At 45.7% G+C, this 24628-nt stretch overlaps 1 protein-coding gene across 3 annotated transcripts; it reads left to right on the plus strand.

Moving 5' to 3' along the window:
• Nucleotides 1-4205: 4205 nt before the first annotated feature.
• Gabre (gamma-aminobutyric acid type A receptor subunit epsilon) lies at nt 4206-23327 on the plus strand. Of its 3 annotated transcripts, XM_070039561.1 has the most exons (10): nt 4206-4288; nt 7940-8310; nt 8697-8764; nt 14397-14617; nt 15325-15407; nt 16726-16863; nt 20645-20797; nt 20944-21143; nt 21399-21567; nt 22311-23327. In XM_070039561.1, the coding sequence occupies exons 1-10, from the start codon at nt 4233-4235 to the stop codon at nt 22316-22318; spliced, it is 1467 nt and encodes a 488-aa protein (XP_069895662.1). In that variant the 5' UTR covers nt 4206-4232; the 3' UTR covers nt 22319-23327. The 3 variants fall into 3 exon arrangements, with proteins under 3 accessions (XP_069895662.1, XP_069895660.1, XP_069895661.1); XM_070039559.1 differs by having other exon boundaries at nt 21399-23327; XM_070039560.1 differs by having other exon boundaries at nt 21022-21143; nt 21399-23327.
• Nucleotides 23328-24628: the final 1301 nt, after the last annotated feature.

Genomic DNA, 24628 nt, shown 5'->3' on the forward strand with positions numbered 1-24628 from the left:
TCCTTTCTCCTTGGTCAGACTTTTCCTGGATGTTGTGACGACTTCAGTAATAGTAGATATTCCCCTATCACTACTCATCAGCTATTAACTAATAATAGCTCTGGTGATAATGGTAAATAAGCAATTTTTAGTAGTGACCCCATGCCAGACCATTGCATGATGCCTTGGATGACTGATGCTATTGAGTGCTATGTAAGATGGGAACACTGTAATTTACACTTTTATGCCTAAGTAACATGGCTGCAAGGATTTCTAAGCAACTTACTCATGGACATGTAGCATGCAATGGGGATCTGGAATTCAATTCCTGCTCTATCTACAGCAGCCAGCACACAGAGGCCTGAGCAATACCCGGTACTTTCTTTGGCCTCCACTGTCAATTCTCTGTGCTCTGAAGCCTGGCTCTCTTCAGCTTGCCCCATCATCCACCTCACCAACTGGCTGATCCCTGAAGCTAGTTCTCTCTCCAGCTTGCTACCTATGGTGTCTCTGGCAGCTGTGACTTAATTAACAAGCTAAGGCTCTTGAACAAATTGTCCAGGCTAGTACATTCCCTTTGATGTTACAGGAAATGCAGGTTGTGTATGTATGATCTAATTGTGACCAAAGTAGGGAAAGTACACATGGACTTTATCGCCAGAAGCTCTCATTTTATGCCTAAATCACATATGAAGTGGGACACATGGTGATTTGATGTTAGTTATTAAATTTGATAATTCCCAATTTACAAGGTGATTGCTTGTTGCTATTCTGATCATTGGTTAGTTTGGATTAGTGATGAAAATACAGCTGCTGTTAACATTTTTTGTTTATATCCAGCTTGAATAATAAGTTGAAGTATGCGTAGCCAGGGAGAGAGAAGTGCCCCCTACACACATCTACGCACATGTGCACATGCATCCACACAAGTAGACAACAAATATGAATGTTTAATGCCAAATGCAGGCAAATGTTCTTGTGGCAGTAACTAAAAGCTCTTTTTCTACCTTCTGCCTTGCTCATTTCTGTTCTGCTACCCTGGTCACCTGGGAAGACCTTGCAAGTCTTCTCCAGCAACCCTCTCTCATTTGCCTCCTTCAACAGTGTATCTAATGAGCTACTAGTCCTGTCAATTAGATGTCCCTGGTGTTGCTCTCCTGTGGCTCTTCCAGTCTTTCCTTCCTTTACAGTCTCTTGCCTGTCCCACCAGCGGGATATCCTTGAAGCACAGATTGGACATGCAACATCCATGTTCCGTTCTTTTCTGAACTTCCTCCATTGTCCACTGGATAACAGGGGCTGTCTCTTGGCTTAGTGTTCAAGGTTCAAGCTTAGCCTGTCCAGCCTCCTGCTCCACTCCCATTCACTTGACATAGGTGCATCTGCCTAACTCCTCCTGGTTCTCTGTCAGGCACCATACGTCTTGTTTTCCAGCCTTTGGGAATACATGTCTTTTGGCAGACATGCCTGTAAGCTCTTCCTTTTGCTGCAACAGGCTTAGGTCCCTGCAAAATGAATGGCTTCCTGGGAAACAGGGCCCTCGTGTCTTTTAACGGTGAGAGAAGTTCCCTCTCCTTCCTTAGAAAATGGTGAAGGTTAAGACCATTCCTAAGTCTTTGCTGTGTCTTCTAGAGCTAGAATGTAACAATGACATCTAGTAGTTTTCCCTAAGCCCTTGTAGGTATTCTGTGCACGGGGCTTATAAGGACGATGGCAAAGTGTGATTAATCACAGTGTGTAAGAGGAATGTGGCTGGGGTCCTCTGATGGAGGAGCTAAAACCATTGGCTTCCTTGGTTGTGTGCATTTTAGTCATCGGTTCAGCAAATGTAGTGACTACTCGTCATTGGGCTCTGCACTTGATCCAGGGGGACACAGGTACATCCGACAAGTGTTCATATCCTGGAGCTCCAGTGCCAATAGAGGAGGCCACAGTAAATCGAGATTTGTATGGTGCCAGTGAAAGGCAGGGGGGTTGACCAGCAACTTTCTCTTTCCCAGGGGCTTAAGAGGGCTCTGTGATTGCCTATTTCCTGCTCTGCATCATGTCTCGGTAGGACAAATCCGGCCACATTATTTGCTATGTTCTGAGAGAAAGAAAAGCACAAGACTACTTGTTCCAAAATTATTAAGAAATGCAAGGGGGCAACAGCCAGACCTTATACAAAGCCTGGCACCCTTGTGTGTTAGAGGAAGCCCTGTGAAATTGCACAGGTGACGTGCCAATCAAGCAGATCCTGCCAAAGGACTAGGAAGCACACAGAGAGCACGACTGGGGCTCTGTTACCCTTATGAAATGATTCATCAGAGTGTAGAGAGAGCCCAGGTCCTGATGGCCTGAGAGGTACTTGGACACACATAACTGTATACAGGCCAGTGGCACATATATACTCACTGCCTACTACGAGCTAAGAACTGTGGCGAGTGTCAGGAATACAGTGGCAGAAGCAGATGGACACATTTTCTGTCTGTGCGTGTGTGTTTCTCACTGGCTGACGTCAGTAAGGGAGACCCGCTGTAAACAAGCTCACAAAGAAATGCACATGAAAATCACGGATTAGGAGCAGTGTTGTGAAGATGACAAAGCAGAGTGATTCAGTGGGAGAGGGCGGCAGGGAGAGAGGGTGTATTAGATTAGTATGATACAGGAAAGCCTCTCCAAGGAACTGTCACGAAAGCTTGGCTACACATAGCTTGTTGTAGAGCAACAGGTAAAGATGCTGCAGGCATCCGTTCACTGTGCAAATCTCTGCAATGTTTTCCTGTCCAAAGTGAATCAGCACGGTGTATTCAGAAATGGTGAAGCCAGGTACTGGTGATACAAGACTGTAATGTTTGGTATCAGGAGGGTGAGAATTGCAGATGGTGATTTAAAGTGAGTTCAAGGAGATATATCCGAGCATCAGAGAGACTCTTAACCACAAAAAAGTTAAAAGTGGAGCTGTAGCTCCAGTGGTGTATTGCTAGCCCTGAATTATTAAAAAAGAAAGAAAGAAAGAAAGAAAGAAAGAAAGAAAGAAAGAAAGAAAGAAAGAAAGAAAGAAAGGAAGGAAGAAAGAAAGGAAGAAAGAAAGGAAGAAAGAAAGGAAGAAAGAAAGGAAGGAAGAAAGGAAGGAAGGAAAGAAGAAAGAAAGGAAGATAGGAAGGAAGATAGGAAGGAAGGAAAGAAGAAAGAAAGAAAGGAAAGGAAGGAAGGAAAGAAAAAGAACAAAAGAAAAATGTCAGGGACAGCATCTGGTCTCTGAATTCAAGAGGTACATACAATGAGGATGTTTGAATTTTTGATATGATACCCCCCACACCCTTGTAATAAGGGCACAGCTGTCCCCCTCCCCTCCAGATCCTGTGAAGCCAGAAAGATTTGGCACCCCTGTCTTGGGGCAGATGTTTTCCAAGATCTGCTCTGATACTCAGGCCCTGATGTAGAACTGGGACCCACTTGGAGGCAGTGTGTATGTTTGGGGTGGGGGGGCGGAATTCTGAGAATGTCCTCAGGTGATGTCTCAGAATGGTCCACTGCCGGGCCATCTTCCTTTGCCTGCAACCCCCTCGGAGACTGCTCCGCGGAGTAGTGTCAGTGTCTTTTCCCGTTGGAAGCAAGGGGCTGAGATGTTCAGTTTCAGATGAGCTAGCTGTGCTCACAATGGCTGGAGGCAGTGAGGACAGCGATCAGGGAGGAATTCTGGGGCCGGGAAAGACATAGGGGAAAAGCAGAAGGGTGCAACAGGTAGTGGGAAAGACTGGTGAGTACAGATCGAGCCTGTTGCGTGCCAGTGAGTAGGAACGGGTGGCAGCAATGCAAAAGCTCACCCAGTTCTCAGTTTTGGCCCTGCTTGGACTAGCCTGCGGCCATCCTCGAAGCCTCAGCGGCTGCCTGCCTTTTCCCCCAGCTTGGGCCCCAGCGCTGCAGGCTCGCCTTCTCCTCCCTCCTCTCTTCCCCCTCCCCTCCCACCCGCCCCTCCCGTCCCTGGCTGTCTGGCAGCGCCGCAGTGGTGGCGGCGGGGGCCCTTGGCGACCAGGCTCCCTCCCCTCCCTCCATCCTCCCACCGCCCACCCCACTGCCGCAGTGATCACGTCGTCGGAGATTTCCATCGGGGCTAGGAGGCGGGGCCTGGGTGGGGAGGGCGGGGCGGGGCGGGGCGAGTGGGAGGAGTGAAAGTTGGAGCGCCACAAAACCCAGCACCTCCGGCTCGGCGCGGCCAGACCTGCGCCGCGACCTCCGCACAGGTGGTCGCGCCGGTCTTCGCGGCGGCGATGTTGCCGAAAGTTCTCCTGGCCCTCCTGAATATATTCATGATCCTCCAGGCGAGGTGAGTCTCCAGCCCGGGACCCCAGTGCCCTGCATGCCCATCTCCCGCTCTCTGGGAGCCCAACTGGCTTCCCGACCCCTTCCTTCGCTCCTCCCCGGACTTTCAGGCAGCCTCTCCCGCCCCGTGTCCCCTCGACGCACAGCGGCTGCCACCGGGATGCATCTGGGATGGGCATCCCAGGCCGCCCAGGGGTCGGATGGGGGGTGGCAGGAAGTCTTCCGGCCCCCAGGCGCAGTAGGCTCCCCTCTGGGTCCCCCCTATCACGGCGGCGCCCTAGGCACCCAGCGCGAAGTCTGCCTTGGGAACCGGGGCAAAAAAAAAAAAAAAAAAAAAACCGTAGTGTAAGCCGCGGCGGAGCTGGCGCGCACGGGGGCTGAGTGGACACTGGGTGCGTCGAGACTGTATGAGTGTCGCCTCGTCTGCTCTCTCTTGTGCTTATGGTTTATGTTTTGCCTTTTTCTTTTCTTTTCTTCTCTTTCGGAGTGCCTATGGGGAAACAGGGCAGGATGCCAGGCAACTCTGACTTTACTTGCTTCCCATCCCGTCGCGCCTGTAGATGCCCGTCGCAGCCTTGATTTTGCCTAAGGGTTCCTATCCCAGCTATCCTCCACTTGCAGTGGCTACAGACGGCCTCAGCAACGCCCCCCCTCACCCCTTGACCCCCTAGATACCCTACTGGGTCTTGGGTACCACGTAGGTAGGAATGTGACTGTGTGATATTCCTCTTGGGTCTCAGTACCCCTCCCCCCTTTAGCTTTCCTCACACTGGCCAGCTTCCCTTACACACCCTCCTCACCCCAGGACTTGGCTGCAGAGCTGATCCCCTGGATTTCTGGGTTTTTAAGGGGCAAGATGATTGCTACTGCTTTTTTTTTTTTTTTTTTTGAGACGGTTTCTTGCTAGTGCAAACTGTTGCAACTTCCCAAGCTTTCTGATCTGTGCAGCTTTCTAGAACTTTCCATGACACTGGCCTTGTATCTTGTTTATCTGTTTTGGAGAGGAACAGGATGATTTCTCCCCCTCACACTCCAGGTTGACTTAGCTACTTGGAGGAAGGATGGAGTAACTCCCTGATCAATTTCGGGGGCTCTAAGGTGGGGCTGCCTCAGCAGAGGCTTGGTGCTTGTTTCTCAATGTATGTTAACAACTGTCACGCATCCCGATCACTGTGGGTGAGATTTAGGCTACTTAAGAGATTTAAACATGGTGACTGGCTAGGGCAAAAGATGGCTGAGGGGACTAGGAGGAGAGAGGGGATGAAAGAAAAACAACCCTTCCAGCCAGGGGGGGGGGAGGGGAAGAGAGCTGCAGCAACTGACGTTCAGACCCTGTCAGCATGGCAACCTGTGATGTCAAGAGAGGAGGTAACAGTGAAGTATGCTGGGCCATATTCAGCCACAAAACCTCGTTCTGGTCCAGGATCAGCCTCAAACCAGTCCAGTGTATGAGTGTTTTCAAATTTGTATTCTTTCTAGCCGCAAAACATGAGATTGATGGCTTTCTGGAGACAGTTATGTATTGTGAGGAGATCCTTAGCTTCAAGAATCCCAGAATGGGGTTGTTCATTTGCTTATTTTATCTGATAAAATCATAGTGTGGGGTCAAAACAGCCTCAAGCTCCTATGATATAATTTTCTTAGCAGATGTAGTCTAGGGACAGGAGAGCTCTTAAGGGCCGCCATTTTCTATCCTCCTCTCCACAATGCTGGCCCTTACCTCTTCCTCTTCAGGAGACTAAGGGATGACGTCCCAGCACCCAAAAGATTTGCAAGCCCTCAGGGAAGAAGACATCAAGACATGGTCTAAATATGGCATTTAAAAGTGTAAATTGTTTTCCCAAGACAAGTCCTTCCTTACTCCCTAATGACAATTAGCCACTTCAGAAATGAGACATGGCACCCAGTTAACACATCTGGATGCCAGTTAACGGATTCTAAAACCTTGAAATACTACAGACAAAAAAAATCCCATCCCAAACCTCATGTTGCTGTCCAAGTTGACGGTCCCCTTGATTTGAAATAAAGGGGCTTCTTACTCACTTTACTTCTTAGTTTAGGAAGCAAATGGTCTAATGACTTAGAAAAATCATTTCAGAAGTGAAACATATACATTTTTCAACCTTTGATATTGTGACTAAACAGTTGAGGGGATTCTCACAATGTAAACATGCTAATGTAACTGATACCCACATAAGGTACTAAACAGCAGCCACCTCCACCCAAATCTCACAAAATGTCTCCTTCTTCTACAGTCTCCCCGCCAAATAAGACCACTTTCCTGCCTTCCAACATCACACACAATAATTTAGGCTGATGGCTTTTAAAAAGGCTTTTAATTATACATGTGTGCAAAGATATAGAAGAGTAGAGGCACAATTACAATGAATCTCACCTACCCACTACCAGCCAATTTATCTATGAATTACTGCCACTTATTTTCTGTGTCCCCCTACCCACCATCCACTTTTAGCTTTGTTTATTTTGGAACAAATCTCAGATGTCATATCATTTTGGGTGTAAATATTTTTCTTTTTAAACGACTTCACAAATGTAAGAACATTTTTTTATCACATCACTACCTCAAAAATTTCAGAATAATGTATGTATGCTTCAACTATCCTGTCAGTGTTCAAATTTGGGGGGCTTTCTTGCCATTTTATTCAAAAAATCAAGAACCACAGTAAGATCCATAGATTAATGGCGGGAGTGTTTTTATTAGTAAAATCCTATTTATTAATTCAGACCCCTATAAAAGTGCTCCAGTCTTATGTGTACAGCTGGTGAGCTGTCAGAAAATGAGCACAGTGATTTCAAGAAAGACAGGTCAAGGATTGGAATATGCCCAAACCTCTGAAGTTCCCTGGCTCCTTTCATCATTACTGTTTAGCTTGACCCTCTGACGCTCTAGGGGAATTTCATACATTAGCAGATGAATCTTAACTTTAAAAGATACAAATACACACACACACACACACACACACACACACACACACACACACACACATTTTCCTTAATGGTTGTGGTGCTCAGGATGGATTACTGCTGGCCCGCCATTTTCTGGATGACAGTCAGTCTCTGGGTATAGGAGTTCTGCTTTTCCTCAGTACTGACACAGCCATAAAAGAACTGCTCTTTAGCCTGCCTTCCTCTACCTCCTGTCTCCAATATAATAAGCATTGCAAAACCTGCAAGGGTGTACAATATTTCTGTGATTTTTCTAGTCCTTTTTGGGAGAGGCTGCTTTGGCTTTCTGGAACATTCCTCAGCAGCCATGGCCCTTAGCCTGCCCCTTCCTCCTAAGTGGTACTGCTCAGACAAATGAGAGGCCCAACTAGTAACAGTCTCTGATTGGACAGCACTCCTACATTCATTTCACATAGAATATCATTTGTATGTGTGGGTCATAATTTTCTTGTTGACTTTTTATGAAACAAACAATTATAAAAGGGGGATAGGCTAGAATGTCCCAAGAGAGTAGCGAGATTTAAAAGAAATTAACAAGTATAATCTGTTAGTGCCTCAGAATTTACTGTAACTAGTCACTAATTAAGCCTTGCATTGCAAATATTTTGGTTGTCTTTATCCTGAGAGGCAGCAGCTGCAGTCCCTTACGCAGTGGAGGGCAGGGCTTCATTTCTTGTTTATGTTCTAGGCTCGGGGGACATCTGACTACACTGAATAACAAGACCAGTGCTCATGGTGATGATTTCGTCTATGGCCCCCAGCCTAAGCCCCAGCCTAAGCCCCAGCCTGAGCCTAAGCCTCAGCCTCCTAAGCCTCAGCCCCAGCCCCAGCCCCAGCCCCCACCTCAGCCTTACCCCAAACCCCAGCCTCAGCCCCAGCCCCAACCCCAGCCCCAACCCCAGCCCCTGTTCAATCCTCTGGGAAGGAAGCTCCTTTCTGAAGAAACAACACTCAATGTTACCAAGAGCGGACGCACAGGTAGCAAACTGCCGGAAGCTTCTCGAATCCTGAACACCATCCTGAGTCACTATGACCACAAACTGCGCCCAGGCATTGGTGGTAAGTAGCAAAACAAAATTCTTTCCCTCCTGGAAGTGGTGAAGGGTTGTGGGCATGGCATGGAGGATGGGCCCACTGTATAGAGGAGGTGCTTCTGGATGAGGAGAGCTGCCACTGGCCTGGCAGGTAAGAAATGGTGACTCTGATTGCAGAAATGCCACAGGCTTGCTTTCCACTTTTTCTTTTTCCCACCCTCAGTTTTTCTAACTATACAATGAGATGCCTAGAATAAACGATTGATTGGTAAAGTATATCTCCAATTCATAACAATGCCTGAGCTGGCTCTTGCCCAGAAAGAAGAAATAACGAAGTAGTAGTAGTGGGTGTTTCTGCTACTCAAGTGTATCCTTGACATGTAATCTTTCCTGCTTCTGCTTTCCTTGCAGAGAAGCCCACTGTGGTCACTGTTGAGGTCTCAGTCAACAGCCTTGGCCCCCTTTCTATCCTGGACATGGTGAGTACTGAACTTTCTTTACCATAGTTTCAAACCAGGGGCTAAGATACAGGGCTTGTGTTCTGTTTCTGTAAAACAAGAGGGAATTTTGTTGTTGCGGGGGGGGGGGGGAGTAGGGGAGAAGGCGGGGGGGGGGGAGTAGGGGAGAAGGCGGGGGGGGGGGAGTAGGGGAGAAGGCGGGGGGGGGGAGGGGAGAAGGCGGGGGGTGGGGAGAGGGGGGTTGGAGGGGGTGTTGGAGGTGGAGATTTTAACCATCACTATCTTTGAAAATATGGCCAGAAAAGGTAAGTTTGCTTCTGCTGGAAGAGGACCTTCAGAATTATGACCATGTCTTCAGTCTTTTGCTACAAATAATAAATAATAAAGCAATTTAAAACACACACCACAATGAAATGCCTCTTTTTTTCCCCTTGATAATTGTTTGTATGAATTTAAGTGTACAGTCAGTACCTCTTGCTTTTTCAATTTTGTTTTAGTTGTTCTTCTTCCTCCCTGTCCACCTGTGTCAGCATGGCCTCCAGCTCGCCTTCATCATGTCCCACCTAAAACACACGAAGGGGCTGAGAAGGTGGCTCAATGGTAGAATGCTTGTCTAGCATGCATGAGGCCCTCAGTTCAATTCCTCAGTACCATATAAACAGAGAAAGCCAGAAGTGGTGCTGTGGCTCAAGTGGTAGAGTGCTAGCCTTGAGGAAAAGCAGCTCAGGGACAGTACCCAGGCCCTGAGTTCAAGCCCAAGGACTGGCAAAATAAATAAGTAAATGAAACACACCAAGGTGTACACCTATCTTAGTCCTACTAAAGCCAGCCTTCCAAGGGGTGTGCTTCCCTCCTGCAGTCCTCATCCTACATATAATGTTTAGTTTAATTTCACATTGTAGAAATCAAGGCTGTCTCTGTCTCTGTTCCCTTTCATCCCTTTAGAGACCACAGGCTTTGACCACATTAGAATCTGCACATTCACAGAAGACCTTGAACCTTTGAACCAAGCCCTTGTTCAAGCAGTCTCCTGTTTTACTTGCCATTGCTCTATTTTCTTACACATCAAAAGCCTCCTTCAGGGCCCAGCTCGGATGGTACTAGGATCACTTGAATTTCCCTGATTTCCACGGCCACTGATTGCACCCTTCCCATACCACATTCCTCTCTGGACTCTCATATCTTTCTAGTTCATATTTAATTTGTTTTTCCTAGCTGTTTTCATTGTGTTATTTACCCTGTATCTTTCTGCCTTGCTTTATCTATCCACTATGGACTCCTTGATGCCTAGAATTCAGTATATGGTAGCTGACCGAATGAGATATGAAAAATACTCTGAAAGTCACATTTGAAGGGTTTGACAATAAGGAAGGCTGTGGTAATAAACTCCATTGTTTCCATAGAAATGCCTTGGGCAGGTTTAACATAGCCACAGGCGCCAAACAATCAGTATGTGATTGAGTGAGTTTAGAGTCTTGGCTTTGAGGTAGACTTTGCTAATTGACACTGGAAGGTGAGTAGCCTTGATGATAAAGAACAAGGTGTTTACATAGGTTCAGTGCTTGAGTGAGTGAAAGAGTGAGGTTTCCCCATGATACTGTCTTTGACTCTCTGGTCCTAGAGACACAATGAACATGAACAATTGTGCATAGTTAGATAACAACTTATCTCGATAATACGTTGTCTCAAAAGAGTGAATGTAATGTCAGAAATCATATGTTCTAGGAATCTAGATGTAATCTAGGTGAACTCTCTTTCAGTTTCACAAGTCTACAAATCAAAGTATCAGTTAGGGGTTGAGGTCTCATGTGAGGGCTCAACTGAGGGAGGGTTTACTTCCTTGGTCAACACCATTCAGATTTCCCTGACTGTGGTTGAGAGGCCATTTAAAGCCTTTGCTATGTGGAACTCTTTATCCGGTTGTTCACAATATCCTGCTTGATTTCCCCAGATCCAGAAAGTATGTGAAAAGGGTTCTTAAGGTGAAAGCACAAACTTTTTGTAATGTAATTTTGATAGTGACATCTAACTGTATTCTGTTCATTAGGAACAGATCCTTAAGTTCAGCTGATAATCAAATGGAAGGATTACAATAGAGAACAAATACCTAGAGGTAAAGATCACTGGGGGCCATCAAAGAGGCTGCCTATTACGCATGGCCATGATATTTTCCTGTCCGAACATGTAAAGCCTGGAACTCCTACGTGGAGTGCTGTGAATTAATAAAGGACAGAAGTATGAGAGCAGATAGATCTTTCTGAGATTCTATCTCCGTCTTCAAATTGGTTTTTGTGTTTGTTTTGAGTTTCACCTCAATGCCAGATTTACCTTTTGATGTTATAAATGTGCTTTCCACTTTAAAATTGTACTCTCCTTTTGGCCATGTGACTGATCTTTTCTAAGTAGGTATGAATTTAGCAGGCAGAGTTGTTGTTTTTGTTTTTTATTTTTTGTTTGTTCGGTTTTTTTTTTAGTATTGTTTATAAAGTAAGAAACTGTAGGCCCTAAGCAAAAGCTAGACGTCTTGTGTTTCCAAAAGACTGAGGTCTTGTGTTTCCACCATTTTGATCATTGTTTACTCTTAATTGAGTTCCGGTCATTAGTTGGTGAACATGTATTCTAGAAGCAGTTTTTGCCCTCTGTTTTACTGTTCCAGGGTAGGTAAATCTCCTTCCTTACTAAGTGGTCCATTTGTCCACTTGTCCTCAATTGGTAAGTTGTCTTCAGTTTCCTATGGAAATTTAGAAGATATGGGGAGAGTACCCACAGTGATAAGCAGCTCCAATGATCCTAACCAGTTTTTCTCTGTTTTCTAGATAAACAAACATACTATAAAACAATATTACTGGAAACTGTAAGGCTACAGGCTTCTTGCAATTTGTGTAACATATAGTTTGAGGACACCAATATTTAACATCCTCAAAAGCCCTTTTGGCAATGAGTACTAGCCCCACTTAAGTCAGTTGATTGATCTCTCCTTGCCCCATATCTCTCTGTCTCTGTCTCTGTCCCTCTCCCTCTCCCTCTCCCTCCCTCCCTCCCTCTCCCTCCCTCCCTCTCCCTCCCTCCTCTCCCTCTCTCCCTCCCTCTCCCTCTCCCTCTCTCTCTCTCTCTCTCTCTCTCTCTCTCTCTCTCTCTCTCTCTCTCTCTCTCTCTCTCTCTCTCTCTCTCTCTCTCTCTCTCTCTCTCTCTCTCTCTCTCTCTCTCTCTCTCTCTCTCTCTCTCTCTGTCGGTCGTGGGGCCTGAACTCTGGGCCTGGGCGCTGTCCCTCAGCTTCAACTCAAGGCTACCACTCTACCAGTTGAGCCACAGTGCCACTTCCAGCTTTTTCTGCTGAGGAATCAAACCCATGGCTTCATGCATGCAAGGCAAGCACTGAGCCACCTTCCCAGACCCATCCCCCCTGCCCCTCCCCGCCCCCCGCCATGTCTCTTAATGTTGTCACTGTCCTCACCTGAGCTGACAAGCCTGGAGGATTCAGTCTTATAATCCAGAATTCACTAAACTTGACATAGCACACAGAACTGGTCCAGAACAGAGCCAACAATTTGATTTTCAACTCAAGAAACCTCAGCTTCTACAAAGTTCTAAATTATTCTTTAAAGCTCCCAGCTACATTTTTGGAAACTAACTACACTACTTCCATAATACCAAATTTCTTGTTTCGGCTGAGCTGAAAGTGATTACTTCTGTACCCTTCTATACCCTTCTGTACCCTGTCTGGTGTTCAGTAGTTTGGCAGCACCTTTCGTCACTTTATGTCCTCAGAGGCAAAGCAAGCAGGGAGTTTTTATCTCTTCACTGAGGGCTCTACTGGCCTCTCACATTTGGGTAGTTCCTCTTGTTTGAGGCAATGGTTGCATAGAGGAACGACATAGGTATACTGCTGAGGAAAAGGGGACTTATAGACCCAAAGAGATTTTTGACATACGCCAAGGCCTTGCCAGGTGGGGTTATGGTCCAGGTGTTTTGAGTGACAGAACCAGGGTGCTGTATTGACCGGGTGCCTTTGGACAGTTCTCCTGCTGTTTAAAATAGCTACTTGCAGTTTTGTTTGTTGTCTCATGCCAATTTCTAGCTTCTTCTGTTTCTCCCTATTAAACACCCTTCTTGATGATTAACAGTTTATAGGGTAGACATTATCTGGAAACCAAATAATTATGGATATATTTATCCAAGTGCACATTTACACACACATACACACACACACACACACACACACACATTCAGAGGTTACTGGCACACATTTGAAAGGAAAAATAAAACAAAGCAAAAAAAAAAAAAGATTCCATTTGTCCATGTGTAGAAAACATGGAACTAGATCACCATTTCGTGTGACTGAAAGCATTTCATCTTTAAATGTAATTGCAGAGAATGTAGGTTTGAAGTTATTAACATCCATGCTCCCCAAATAAAAGCTGAAAGGGGAAAGTGGATCATATACAATCAAAGGTGGGTGTGCGTGTGCATGTTAAGTGATTTTGAGCTGGGATCTTATTTATGGTAGCTGTGTGTGGCTGGAAAGACACTGACCCGGCTGAAGTAACAGCACAGCCCTGCATAAGCAGCATGATGTGGTGATAAGCCCAGCTCATGCAATTAAGCCATTATCACCTGTCTGGTCCTTGATGAAATGTATTCTCCCAGACTTTTGTTTATGTGAGCATATTCTTAGTGTCCTGGAAATGGAAAATTCCTACACGCAAAGGTATGCTGCTTTTGTCTGTGGAGGCACAGAGGTCTATGGGTGGCATGAGGTCTTTGCCTACTGGTTAGAGGAGGAGCGATCACCAGGTTATGTCTGGATACAGAAGTTTGAGGGGAGAGGAAGTCCCATTTGCAAATCATTTTAGTCTCCCTTTCATAAAGAGGATAAATATGCAAATTCCAACAAGGCCACAGAGACATTTTCCTAAGACTTTATTTATAATGACAGCATTATAGGGGAACAAAGTAAGACTAATTGTCACTTGAACCTAACAGGTTCCTGCCTTCCATATTCCTGCCCTTAGTCCTATTTTCAGGGTACATTACATTTTCTGGGATGTCACTTTGTTTCAGCCTAGCTATTTCCCAGTCTTTGAAATTCATGTGATTCCATGTTCCCAGGTATGGCTACAGTTCTCACGTGTCATTTTTCATGATCAAGTCCCATGTTGTCTGTTAGTTTGCCTATGAGATGTTCTCTTCCTCTCACTTGTTAGAAACTATGAACAAACCATATAGCTACAGTTACACAAACCCTAGTCCCTTAAGTAGGTCCTGATGAGGATCCTCAGAAGCTAGAATATTACAGCCAACCCTTCCTCCATTTTTGTGACCATATGAATCCTCCAGATTCTTAGCAACTATTAGCTTTCAGAGAGTAGAAAGGGGCAAGGAAGGGAATGGAGAGTGCTCTAGTTAAAACCTTTCTACTCTGAAAATGCTGGTAACTGCTGCATGATGTGGGGACCTAGCTGCTGTTGCTACTGTTCTTCCCATTCTCTGATGCAGAGGGGAGCTCATCACATTCCTGCTTCTTAGTCCATTGACACATGTATTCTGCCACATTACTTTCAGGATCATAGATTAGTGTCAAAAATGTATTTGTATATGACTATCCTTTGTCTCCATAACCACCAAGGTTGTGGTTTTCTGTCCTTCCCACCAGGAATACACCATTGATATCATCTTCTACCAGACCTGGTATGATGAACGCCTTCGTTTCAATGACACCTTTGAGTCCCTTGTTTTGAATGGCAACGTGGTGAGCCAGTTGTGGATCCCGGATACCTTCTTTAGGAATTCTAAGCGGACCCAAGAGCATGAGCTCACCATGCCCAACCAGATGGTTCGCATCCACAAGGATGGCAAGGTGTTATACACGATTAGGTATGGCAAGTGTTTAGTATCTCACATTTGGGGACTCTCCCTTCCCTTCTGTGAATTTAGCCAGAGTCTTATGGGCAGAGATCTCATCCGGAATAATATTTCTAAGGGCCTGTCTAGATTTCTTAGATAATGAGATCAGCCTCTTCTATATAGATACAGACACTGAGGCCTCAAAATTAGAGATTCTATTCAAAGTCATGCACCTAGTTCGTGGCTAAGCTGGGACTGGTCTCTAGTTACTTGGATCCAAGTGCAGAGGTCCCTCAACTAGTAAATACCAGTATGTCTGTCCTGCTTGAACAATTCCATCCCAAGTGGGCATTGGATGTAAAGACACAGTGGTGGAATTGTCCAGGCAGAGCAGCGACACAGCAATTGGAAAGCTATCTAAAAGTAGGTTAGGTATTAGAGTGCCCAGCTGGGAAAGGTTGTATCGGTGATAGGGGTGGGGGGGGTCATGAAGAATGGGAGACTTTGCCAAAAAGTGGATACTTGGAAACTGGGCTAGTCAAGAAACAAAAGTATATCAAAGTTGGTCCATACTCTTCTCTGATGATAGATCTCAGAGTGCACAGTACGTCCAAGCTGTTCCTTCTCTCTTTTGTGTCTCTCCTTTGAGCTTTCTGCTTAAATCCTACTGCTGCCATTTATTGAGTGGATGCCAAGTGCCCTGAGCTAGCCTAATGAGGCTCCTTTCTCCCTTTCAGGATGACCATTGATGCGGGATGTTCACTCCACATGCTCAAATTTCCAATGGATTCTCACTCTTGCCCTCTGTCTTTCTCTAGCTGTGAGTACTTTCTTAGGTTTCTGGGGAGCCAGAGATATGCTGGGCCCCTCTTTTTCCTCTTCTTTGCCCTCTTCATTTTTTTCTGCTTCTGCTTTTCTCCAAAGATGCCACCAAGGTTGTGCATGCCTCCACCCTCCCTCCAGCCCCCCATTCTCCTCTCCTCTCCTGCCAACAATACTGTGCTGCTCTATGTGGCTTTCATGTTGGATTTTCTCCTCACTTGCATCTGCCTTAAATTAGTCATCTGCTTCTAAAGTGCATCTAAAGTATGTCTGCTCCTCTTCATCTCCATCTTGGTTTAGTGCTTTGTCATCTTCCACTTGGACAGTTGTAACATCTTCACTTTGAAGCTGAACATGCCCCAAATTCATTGTCTCTTCCTACCTGCTACCTCCAAACCGAATGTGTTGTTGCTGTGTCCCCATCACCACCTTGCTGTTCTAGCGAAGAACTTTGATGCTTCTGTGTCCCTAGCCGCCTGCTTATACGCAATCCATACATCTTGCCGGTGTTCCCTCCAGGACTCTGTTGAACCCATCGGTTTTCTCTTTGTTCTGACTGTTATGGCTTTTACTCCCGCTTACGGCCATTTTATTGTGCTTAGATTACTACACTAGCCTCTCATAACTGGCCAACTTGTCAACATGCCATCCTCACACAAGAACCAGAGTGACCTAGTAGAAGCATTATCTAGACCAGGGTCACTCCTTCATTTCAAATCCTGTCTTAGCTATCATAGATCAATTCTAAATTCCTTCATATGGAACTCAAGGCCCTTCATGAGCTAGCTTCTGCTTCTTCCTTCTGCAGAGTCCATCCTCTGTGAGGCAGTCATCCTGCAAGTTTACCATTGCTATCATGAAACCAGCATTTCATTGTTCTATGTCACCTTTCACTCCCCTTCCACCTCGTCTACATGGAGAATGTTGACTTTTAAGACTTAATGGGAATGTCACCAACTCTGGGAAGTTTTTTCTGAGTGTGTCCCCAAGAGAACCTTGCTACTTTATTTCTCATTGTCCCATGGGCAGAGGTTTGTCAGAGTCATTCTAAATCACACAGCTCTACACTTAGTGTCTTAATAAAATGTGAACACTTGAGGGCAAATTTATGCCTTTATATCTGCAGTGCAGGCTCTTGTATGAGGAATGCACAAAAAGTGCACCTATTAACTGAAGTTTGCCAAACAGGTAAGAGAAGCAAGATCCTGCAGCTGCTGAGGCCAGAATCGGATCTTCTAAGTATGACTCAGGCTGATTCCATGCTGCTAAAGACTCAACTAGGCTTCCAATCTCATGTGACCCATGTTGCTTTTCAGTTTCCTATACTGTGAGCGAGATGATCTACCAGTGGGACAATTTCAAGCTGGAAATCAATGAGAAGAACTCCTGGAAGCTTTTCCAGTTTGATTTTACTGGACTGAGCAACAAAACCGAAATCATCTCAACTCCGGCTGGTAAGCACCATGGAATTCAGGGCTAGGAAAAGGCCAAGGAGGGTGGTGAGGGCACCGATATGAATGGCAAACAATGATCTCATGGGAATACTGAGTAGGATGTGGCTCCGGCCTTGTCGATGCTAAGCCCTTACAACTGTTTGCAGAGGAAACTGAGACTTCGTAACTATGTCCCAGTCTCATCTGCAAAGAAGTAAGTGCTTTGCCAACTCCTCAGAGAGTCTAGGTAAGTAGCGAAAGTTTTAGGGCTGTCAGAATTTGCGACTAGCTTTCTCATGCAGTCTTCAGGTTCAAGGTCTTTGTTATGACTCTGACCTACTTGGATGACTTTTGGGGAATGGCAGTCATGTGAGTTCTCCATACCCAGAACCAATCCAAGATGGTTGAGTGGGAAGCAAGGTCCCTCCTAATGGGAGGTGAAGGCTAGAGTCCTAATGGCATCGGGTGAGGGATGCAGAACTCTGGAGGAAGGAAGAGGAGCTACACTGGCTGCTGGACATTTATCTTGAACAACTCTGAAAAGTACAAATTGCTTTCAACTGCTTCACAGTGGATTAAAAGTGGGCCTGCTGAGTATTAGTTTTCTGATCTTGCCTCGAAGAAAGACAATGGTGAGAGGGGATTCGGGATCTCTTTCTGTTCTCAATCAGGTGTGAGCATCTTTGCTTGTGTTCCTAGGTGACCTGAACAAGGAGCCAAGGAACCTCCCCAGGGTAGCTATCAGATCAGCCCTGGAAAACTTCTTCACATGCACTGAGCAAGTTCAGGGCAGTAGAGACACTACCCTCGTCGTTTCCAGAATGTGGATGGAACGAGACTCCCAAGCAAGCCATGTGTCATGGGAAGCATCTTGCTTTGCTTTGATGTGGCTCAACAGAAAATCTGCTTTGGCTTTGCTTGTTGAGTTGGTCTTGGACCAACGGACACATTCTTGCTCATCTGGCTAGAGCTATGCTTGCACAGTAAGAGGCAAGGGCTAAGGGCTGCTTTACAAATGCTTTCCTTCTTCCTTCGAGGAGGCAATTTCTCTACCTTTTACTTTGGATCCTTGCTCTTCTGCCAACTAATCACGGGCTTGCCTCTTTGCTTTCTGTACTTCAGTTTTTCCAGATAGGTAGAGACACATCATCCAAAGTGGCAGAGGAGACAAGGCCCAGGGGCTCTCAAGTCACTAGTGGTTCCGTTTAGTAGATTATTGTACTCTGGTTCAAAATGGTACCCTAGTGACTACAAAGCCTCTGAGCCAGCATCATCACCTAAAAAATGACAATAGGTAAGCAAACATAAGCTTTCCTTGGGAGAAAGGAAATCTTTCTCTTGTGCTAGAAACTAGTTGCTCTTGAGTCACAGTTTATCCAGTGTCTGGGTTATCATTAGGACTAGTTTGATACTCCTCCAGTTGACCCCATCTAGCAGAAGCAGAGGTGTCTGTTCATCTCCTCAGGGTTCAGAATGTAGTGGTAGCCTGCTGCTCTAGACCCCATCGTTCTTGAACCAGAGAATCTGCTTCAGGAGCTCCTCAGAAGGTTCAACCTTATCCCCAGTGACTGAATTACCCTTTACCGCTGGCTATTGAGCCTCTTGCAATGTATCCTGCAATGATCCAGAGTTCACTATCTTACAAGGAAGAGTCTTCTCTTTCTAGATAGTCCTGCCCATCAGTTAAATTCCCTGTTCATCTGAAATTGGAGTTTCTGGAACTTCTACCCATTGGACCTGGTTCTTTTTCTCTGGAATGATCCAACTTATATTAAGTCTCATCTCTATCCCAAAAAAACACATTTAAAGAACTAATATTATCATCCAAGCTGCAGATCATCTTCCATTTTTAGAGTTCAGAGCCCTAGTTCCTTTTGCTCCCTTGTTCTTCTATGTTTAGGATCCAATGGCCCTTCTAGCTGCAGTCCACAGAACACAGACTTTAGGTGCTGTGTTCTGCCTCCTGACAGTGCAGTGATGGCCATGGTCTGGGCAAAACAGGTAAGAGTATAAGCACAACACACACACACACACACACACACACACACACACAGACACAGACACACACACACACACACACACACACAAAATACCTTTCTTCCCTTATCCATATTTGGACATTTCTCTACAAGAAGAAACTGCGATGATGTTTACTCCATTTGCCTTCAAAGACAAATTTCCATGTCTTGACATGTGGGGAAAGTTCTTCTTTAGCTTAAATCAATTAAATAGAGAAATTCAGTCTAATAGTAAATCTTCTTATGACTCAGAAGTGGGTGGGGCTGGTTATAGCTAATCAGAGGAATCTGATCAATACATTCTGGCCTGGAGGCAAGTGTGGGAATGGCCTTTGCTTCACCAATGGAGGAGGTCCAACCCCAAAGCTTCCACTCTTGTAACAAGCTTCCCAATGATCTCAAGTTTCTTCTTTGCCTTTTTCTAGAAGACTCTGACAGGTTTTCCTCCTTGAGTGTCATTGATTCTAAGGTGAGTAGGAAACGCTGCTTGCATTTGGGTTCAGCTCACAAAGTTTCTGCTGGGTAGATGATTTCCCTGCCATGGGCAAGTTAGTGTTCTGGTCTGCATTCCAAAGCTCTTGCCCAGTAACAGGAAGAATTATTGAACATCATTGCTTTCCAGGAAGACCTCATCTTGAACAGCTAGGGACTAAGCTATGCAGATCCTATAGGATCCCTGCCTTGAAGGGACTTCAAAGCCTACATAATTGAGGGCCAAGGAATTCTGTAGCATCACTGAGGCGGGAGTTTGGAGTTTAACTTCACAAAAGAGTCAAGATTAGAGTTATTTAAAATGTAATGTCATGTTGATAGTAAAAAAAAAATTAATGCTTTGGGATCAGATAAAAGCCAAAAGAAGACACAGAGGAGTTATGGCATCATGCAGAGTTTGAGGCTGATGTGGCAAAGTGTAAAATACCACTGGAGATACAGGATGTCATCAGGTCCTACAGGAGCCATTGCTATGCAGCATGATGAATGTGAAGACCTCAGTCTTCCTTGTGGATGTATATTCTGAAGACTTGACATCTAGAGGGCTGACTGAAATTTTCATTTTCAGCTAATTCTACTTCGCTGAAAAACTCCATTTTGGTTAGGCATAATTAATTAAGAACAGGAGGTTTCGTATTTGCATATGGGTATAAATAATGCAGACAATCTCAGGCAATCAGTGAAAATAGGATTGGCTTTGGGAAAAATGTGTGTGTGTGTGTATGTGTGTGTGTGTGTGTGTGTGTGTCTGTGTGTGTGTGTGTGTGTGTGTTGGATCTAGATCACTTTGGCCACAGGTAGAGCAGGGATATATGGAGAGAAGGAGAATGCAGTATATACTTTCTGCACCACAGCCTCTACCACTCAGCTCATTTCCTGAGAGAAGCTGGAGAGAGGGTCAGAAGTGCAGGTGTGATGGTGTGCTACTGCACACCATGTGACAGTCCAGTCCTTTATCTGGACATCAGCTGTGTGGTCATTGCATGCAGAGGGGTGACTGTTGTTTTTTCACTTTTGTCTCACTCTCCTGTTACCCAGAAAAGAGACATTTGGAGAGTGGAACAGTGAAGTGGAGAAAGAAGTGATTAAATTTCTGGACTTGTCTCAGCTCTCAGTTGGCCATGGGGCTTATCGTAGGTCTCCCATCAGAGTTGCTGCAGGGCCTGTGTGTAGCTGAAATGTGCTTCTAAGCCTAGGTCTGAGACTAGGAATCCCATGAAGTGCACAATGTATGTATCATGCTGTGCATCGTGGCAGTGTAGTAGTGAAGTGGCTTTGTTTATGTCTTGCAGGTGAATTTATGGTCATGACCTTTTTCTTCAATGTGAGCCGGCGGTTTGGCTATGTTGCTTTTCAAAACTATGTCCCTTCTTCTGTGACTACGATGCTGTCCTGGGTTTCCTTTTGGATCAAGAAAGAGTCTGCGCCAGCGAGGGCCTCTCTAGGTAAGAGGACCATGAGCGTATAAACACACAGGCTGATAGCTATGAGCTAGGTTGACCCAGGCAGAGAGCACCCTTCTCATGGTGTCCTTTAAAGAGGCACTGCGCAGGTGCAAAGCTTATCCGGGCCTCACTACTTGCTTTTGCAGGGATCACCTCTGTACTCACCATGACTACACTGGGCACCTTTTCTCGTAAGCATTTCCCGCGTGTTTCCTATATCACAGCCTTGGATTTCTACATTGCGATTTGCTTCGTCTTCTGCTTCTGCGCTCTGCTGGAGTTTGCCGTGCTCAACTTCCTCACCTATAACCGGACCAAAGCCCATGCGTCTCCAAAACTCCGCCATGTATGAGCTGGGTATGGGGGTGGTAGCAAAGCTCTGTAGCAAGAGTTATGGCCTGTGGATGGCCAATTCCCCAAGGGACAGGGGGTTCCCTAGGGTGGGGATGGAGGTACAGATCTCCCCCTGGGATAGGGTGGGAAGCCGGAGAGGCAGGCCAAGCAACAGTGTGCCAAGGAAGTTTCCAGACCATTTTAGGGCAACCACAAACTTGCATGACTCCCCTTAACTCTTCTGCATTTCTTCCCTTTCCCATTTTAGCCTCCGGTTGGTGGCCGCGCCCATGCCCGTACCCGTGCTCGTGCCCGTGCTCGTGCCCGCGCCCGTGCCCGCCAGCAGCAGGAAGTGTTTGTGTGTGAGATTGTCACCTCTGAGGGAAGCGATGGAGAGGAACGCCTGTCTTGCTCGGTCCAGCGCACCCCCAGCCCAGGTAGCCCCCAGGGATCCCGCAGCCCGCATTCCCGGGTCGCTTGCTATGAGTGCTGCAAGGGTTTCAAAAAGTATTTCTGCATGATGCCTGATTGCGAGGGCAGCACCTGGCAGCGAGGTCGCCTGTGCATCCACGTCTACCGCCTGGATAATTACTCGCGAGTTGTTTTCCCGGTCACTTTCTTCTTCTTCAATGTGCTCTACTGGCTTGTTTGCCTTAATCTCTAGGTGCCACAAGGTACCCTGTGGGGGCAGCCTCTCCATTTCCCCGGGAGGTCCCAAGCCCCTTGCCAAGGGAGGTGGGGGATAGCAGCAGCAGCAGGAGCAGCAGGCGTGTTTAGAAAGTAGCTTTCCTTCCTTCCTACCCCAATGTCAGCCTAAGGAGAGTTTGGCTTTACTGCCCCTCTCTCCACGGGCCCCTTCCTTCATTCCGCCTCCTCTGAAACCTCTTTCAGGTAAGGTAGTCCCATCTCTATTCTTTTAAGGAGCCTTCACGAGGCTCCATCTCAAAAATCGCAGCCTCTCAGTGGTCAGTTCCCCCACAGGTTCCCATGGATGAACAGATTGGTAGACAGCTCCTGCCTTATCCTCAGAAACCCATTATTGCCTTTGTGGTGCTAATGGGCCCAGCTTGGTCTCATCCTGAAAGCTTATGGGGCAGCAGTACAACAGGAGGCGGTGCCCATCTTTAAGTCAGTTGAGTACATTCTTGGTTCTATTTCCCTGCCCTCCGTTTCCCTGCAGATAGATAGCTCGTTAGGAGGAGGGGAGCCAGCAAGTGGACCTATTGAGGATGGTATTTTGGCTGCTGTGACACCTCACTCTCCCCCTCCCTGCCTCCATCTGCACTGCCAATTCAATGCCCTGCATCCAGTGGGTATCTATTCTTGTGTGTGGTGATAGTAACAAAACCCTGCTTGATGTGCCACCTTTTCCTATCCTAGTTGGCCCTTGTGAAGTTTTCTGTAACTCCCCAGTGACTTTCCCAGCCCTGATCCAGGTGCTAGGCCTTGGTGACTTCCTGGGGCCAAGAAACTAAGGAAACTCAGTCTTGTAGCCAACATGGTTTGCCATTGATCGGTGCTCATCTGAGGCACAGCTTAGGAGTCTGGCTGCTTTCTTGGCCACTGGACCGATGAGCCACTCCCCTGTTATCCCTGGGGCACACACACACACACACACACACACACACACACACACACACACACACACACACACACACACACACACACACACACACACACACACACACACACACACACACACACACACACACACACACACACACACACACACACACCACAATCAATTGAATTCCCTTAAATTTGTACAGCACTTTACCTTTGACAAAGCACTTTTGACCAATTGTTTCTATTTGGGGCCTCATTATGGCCTGGTGACATCTTCTGGGCAGGATTCTTATCCCCATTGTGCAGATGGGAACCCTGAGGCACAGATTTCTAAGGGACTGTGGATCGCACTGGAAGCCACTCAGGAGCCCACTGTCACTTCCTAGACCACAGGGCAGGGCTACATAGCTCTGTTCACTATGATTCAATTCTCTCTCTCCTGCTGACACCACAGTGGCCAGGCCCAGAATGGCAGGCTCTCACCATTGGCCTGCTCTGTTAACTGGGCCTGAAGGTGCTCAGACTGTCCCTCCAGGTTGAAACTCTCTTGGCTCTAGTCACCCAGTGAGATGAACTTTAAATCTGGACATGCCCCAACGCTTGTATATGCTGAATGAAATCTGTGTCTGTATTTTATGGGGGGTGGGTAGGGTGGGGTAACCATCTGCTTTTATCATCATCATCTGGAAAGGGGAAATATATGAATAAATATATCAGCAAAGCATTCAAGGTGTGGCTGGTTTCTTTAATGCCCAATATTATTTGCAGCTTACATGTTAAACCATAAAATCTATAACTCAAACATTTGTTTTCCTCTCTTATCTGTAATTCTCAGTCCTACCAGACATTTACCAAATACTCTTTTCTCGTTACTAGGGAACAAAAGGAAGAGAAAATCAAGGAACCTTGTCCCCTTCATAGATTTCCTGACTACTTGTCCCTATGCTTCTCTTCTCTCCATGTTCCTTTTGCTTTGCTCATCACTCTAGCTTTTACCTTACCAGGACTAGAAAGTTTGTAGGTGCCACAAGGCTCAGACTACCCTCTTCCTATGTAAAGATGGTGATATTGTGCCACAATCAGTTAACAGTGGAATAGGGTGAGATCCCAGAAATGTTTACACATTGCATTTAACTTGCAGCAAGCCTGGATACCTTGCTTTTTCACTTTACAAGAGTCTCTAAAGGTACATTGGGAATTGTTGGGCCTCCCATCTTGTGACAATTGCAACATTAAAGAAACTCAATGATAAGAACCAAGGATGAGATCAAAGTCACTGACATTTTTACCATTAAGTCCTTAGAATGACAGTCAACCCTTTTACCTAGAAGAAACCTTCATTTTAGGGCTGGGGTTGTAGACTCAAGTGGTAAGAGTGCCAGCATAGCAAGCATGAGGCCCTAAGCTAAAATCCCAGTAGTGCAAATAAGAAAAGAAAGGGAAGAAAAAGAAGAAAAGGGAAAAAACCCACACAGCCCACATGTTTACTGTGCAATTTTTGATGTCCTAACACATAGCAAATTGCAAGTCATTCAGAATTCTGGAACAAGTGAAATATTTCCTCACTTTCACTTATCTTAAAAAGATACAGTGGAATGAAAGCAGGCTGGCTTTACGCAAACTAGCAATGTGAATTTGTAAGCACTCATATTTGTGTTTTGAAACATAGAAATAGTGCAAGACAGATTTCATAATTGCAGTACAATAACATTTCAAATGCATAAAATTCTTACCATTTGTAAGTCTTTAAAAGCTCACTTAATCAGTTCTTTAAAAATGAGGAAATTGAAGGCATAATTGGAACTATAATGAAAAAATAAAATTAATGAAAAAAGCACTACACAGTAAAACCCATGAGATGCAGCCAACACTGCACTTACAGAAAAAAAATCATAATTTAAGCATTTCAGTTCCTAAATACAGTGGGAGAGA

Source organism: Dipodomys merriami, unplaced genomic scaffold (genome assembly GCF_024711535.1).
Source record: "Dipodomys merriami isolate MVZ:Mamm:240054 unplaced genomic scaffold, mDipMer1.0.p SCAF_3, whole genome shotgun sequence".
In the NCBI taxonomy this organism is placed as follows: domain Eukaryota; kingdom Metazoa; phylum Chordata; class Mammalia; order Rodentia; family Heteromyidae; genus Dipodomys; species Dipodomys merriami.